This window comes from Lactuca sativa, chromosome 1 (assembly GCF_002870075.4).
Source record: "Lactuca sativa cultivar Salinas chromosome 1, Lsat_Salinas_v11, whole genome shotgun sequence".
Classification (NCBI taxonomy): domain Eukaryota; kingdom Viridiplantae; phylum Streptophyta; class Magnoliopsida; order Asterales; family Asteraceae; genus Lactuca; species Lactuca sativa.
In genome coordinates this window covers 142,356,904-142,359,725 of record NC_056623.2, presented here as the reverse complement: position 1 = coordinate 142,359,725, position 2,822 = coordinate 142,356,904, and the positions used below count along the sequence as shown (strand labels likewise).

The 2,822-nt window shown below is 34.4% G+C and overlaps 1 protein-coding gene across 1 annotated transcript; it reads right to left on the bottom strand.

The window, feature by feature from the left end:
* Positions 1-1,372: 1,372 nt before the first annotated feature.
* LOC111910789 (putative disease resistance RPP13-like protein 1) lies at positions 1,373-2,075 on the bottom strand. The gene is made up of 2 exons (XM_023906607.1): positions 1,823-2,075; positions 1,373-1,596 (listed from the first exon to the last, which is right to left on the bottom strand). Exons 1-2 carry the CDS (start codon positions 2,073-2,075, stop codon positions 1,373-1,375), a joined length of 477 nt encoding a protein of 158 aa, XP_023762375.1.
* Positions 2,076-2,822: the final 747 nt, after the last annotated feature.

Sequence of the window (2,822 nt, the reverse complement as noted above, 5' to 3'; positions counted from 1 at the left end):
CTTATGTTAGATGTTTTACAGATGTAAAGTGAGGATAACGGGAACGAGTAATCGGGTTTGTTTGGTTTGATAAAGTTAATAAACTTATTTATTATGGGTTGAAAACCCTAAGTACTCACCAGGTTTTTCAACTTGACCCACTCAGTTTATTTATATCACAGGTGTTGATATGAAGTCACATTACACTGAGAGATTAAGGAGATATAAATCACTAGTGATAATGAATGTAAGTTCTGTTTATGCTTATGTTTCTATATTGACGATGACATCCCAAATGTTTTAAAATGAATAAAAATACTTTTCTTCATAAATGCTTTGATAACGTATTTATCATGTTTTATTGGGAACAAATTCCGCAACATTTTTATTAAAAGAGGTACTCTGATTTTTATAAAGTATAAACAAAATCGGTCTTTTCTGGCCGTGAAAATGGGGATGTCACACATATTGACATCAAGTTTCTTTCTGTTAACACAATAGTGCAAAATGGAAATATATATATAGCACATATGAGCAAACTCCATGAAAGCGGATCCACTCATAAAGGGATTATCTCCCTCGGTCTTTCATGATCAAACTACACATGTTGGTGTGATATTTGGTTTTAGTGTGAGTTTTATGGTGCTTTATGTGTTGTTTAACAACAATTATGTTTTTCTGTACAGAATTAAGAATTCGGTTAACTCCATTATTAGTTGCACTTATTTGAAGTTTGATATCACTTCAATCTAAAGAGGAACTCGTTGGAAATCTATTTAGATTTTAAAACCATACATCATATTTAATCTATGTCATTAGTTATATATGTATATGTGACCATTTATAGGTTTAGTTACGTAAATTGTAACGAAGACCGCTTTGATCCTATATTGTTATGATTAGTGGACGAGATTGTTTAAGGATACCAATATTATGATAACATTCATTAAAGCGCTTATACAGTTATACGTACATTTATATATTCGTGGTCCAGTGGGAGATTGTTAGATAATTATGGGACCACATCATATATATGTAATGTTATCATTAAATCCAGTTGTTATGGTAAAAGTAAAAATTATTGATGGACCGATTTATAGAATATTTACTTACCTTGTGGGTTGAGTCCCCGGTTTGACTCAAGATCCTAAAGATCACTGCCATCACTCACATTAGGGTTTATCTCCATCTATAAATACATGTGATGAGGAGCAGATCATGACACACGAAATATGCATGTGAATTCGTTTAGGTTTGTTAAGGGATTTTAAAGAGAGCTCTAAAACCCAATCCTAGTTCTTCAGATCTGAAGATCATAATAAAATCAGGTATATAATCGTTCTTTAATGTTTAAGTTCTCTATTAATCAGATTCGAGATTAAAGATCCAAAGTTTATGCTTCCGTGTTTATGTTTTGGTTATGAAAATAACCAACATTGGAGTCAAGTCGATGACACTTAGTAGTTAGCACCCTCAAGAACTGTAATTCAGGAAGTAATTCCACAAGAACTTTGTCAAAGCCATCAATTTCCTCACTAACTGACATTATTAAGAAAGTCTGCAAGTGTTTAGCTCTGTGTAATTCCTTGAGCTTCCTATATGATCTCGATGCTGGAGCTATAAGTGAAAAGTGACAAAAGTTATTAAAAGTTTCAGTCATGTCAGATACATTCACCTAAAGCATGTTGAGAAAATAATGATAGAGCATCTTCATTTGAAAAAACATCCAAAGGGTAAGTTTCTTGTGAGTCCATAACGGATGCAACCCTGGTTGTGACAATAACTCTACTTCCAGATGCCCCTTCAAGAAGAGGGATTTGGAGGAGTTCCCACTTACTCTAACCTTCGTTCCAGACATCATCTAGAACAAGTAGGAACCTCTTCTTTGAAACTTCTTCTTTGAGGGCTACATGAAGCAGGTCTAGATTAGCAAAATCTTTGTTTTTCCACGATACTGCGTGGAAGATAGCCTTGCTAATGTTAAACACATCACACTCTTTAGAAACACAAACCCATTCCCTGACTTCAAAACAATCCTTCACTTTCTGCTCGTTGTATAAAACTTTCGCTAGAGTGGTTTTTTCTATTCCACCCATTCCTACTATCGACACTATGCTTACATTTTCATTACATTCTTCTTTCCCTATTAACTACCCCATCAATGCCTCTTTATCCCCCTCCTGGCCCATGATTTTGGACTCCTAAAATCATTGTTGATTTAGCAGCACCAAGCAAATAGATAAGATCATTAAGGGTCTTGTTATAGTTTATTTCATAGGAGTCCCAAAGGAACTCACTATGTGACATAGAAAGTGTGACAACCCAAAGTTTATTCTGTTACATTACCCCATTACCGTTAATGGAATATTTCATTTTATAAAAGTTCTGTTAATTTGAGGTCGCCAAATAAATAAATGTTTTATTTATTTATTTTATATGTCGTTAACGTCGTGATAAAAGAAATAAAGACACTTACTTTACATTTCCATATTAATTTGGAAAAAGTTAAATTTTATTACGACCACTAAATCGGGTGCGACCAAAAGCCCCATGTAACGGCAGTATCAGGTAAATTCCCGCTGAGCTTCAACTCCAACCCATATATAAGGGAGAGTAAACTCCATTTCAACCTTTTTACTCTCTCTCTACAACTTTTTCCCGAGCCAAAAATCGTCCGTTTCGAGCCCCAATCGAGTAGGTAAACTATCCTAACTTGTTATATAGCTTATCTAGCCTGCAAATTCGAGTTTAAAGCATAAATTAGGGACAAAATGATGTGTTTACGGCCCAAGAACACTCTTGGACCGTGAACACCATTTAATGGGGTTTTTAAGCCCCAAAAC

Coding starts and splice junctions, on each gene's coding strand:
- LOC111910789 (XM_023906607.1), bottom strand. CDS start 2,075: ATGGGTGGAATAGAAAAAACCACTCTAGCGAAAGTTTTATACAACGAG. Junction 1,597..1,822: donor AGATGATGTCTGGAACGAAG/GTTAGAGTAAGT, acceptor TTTCACTTATAG/CTCCAGCATCGAGATCATAT.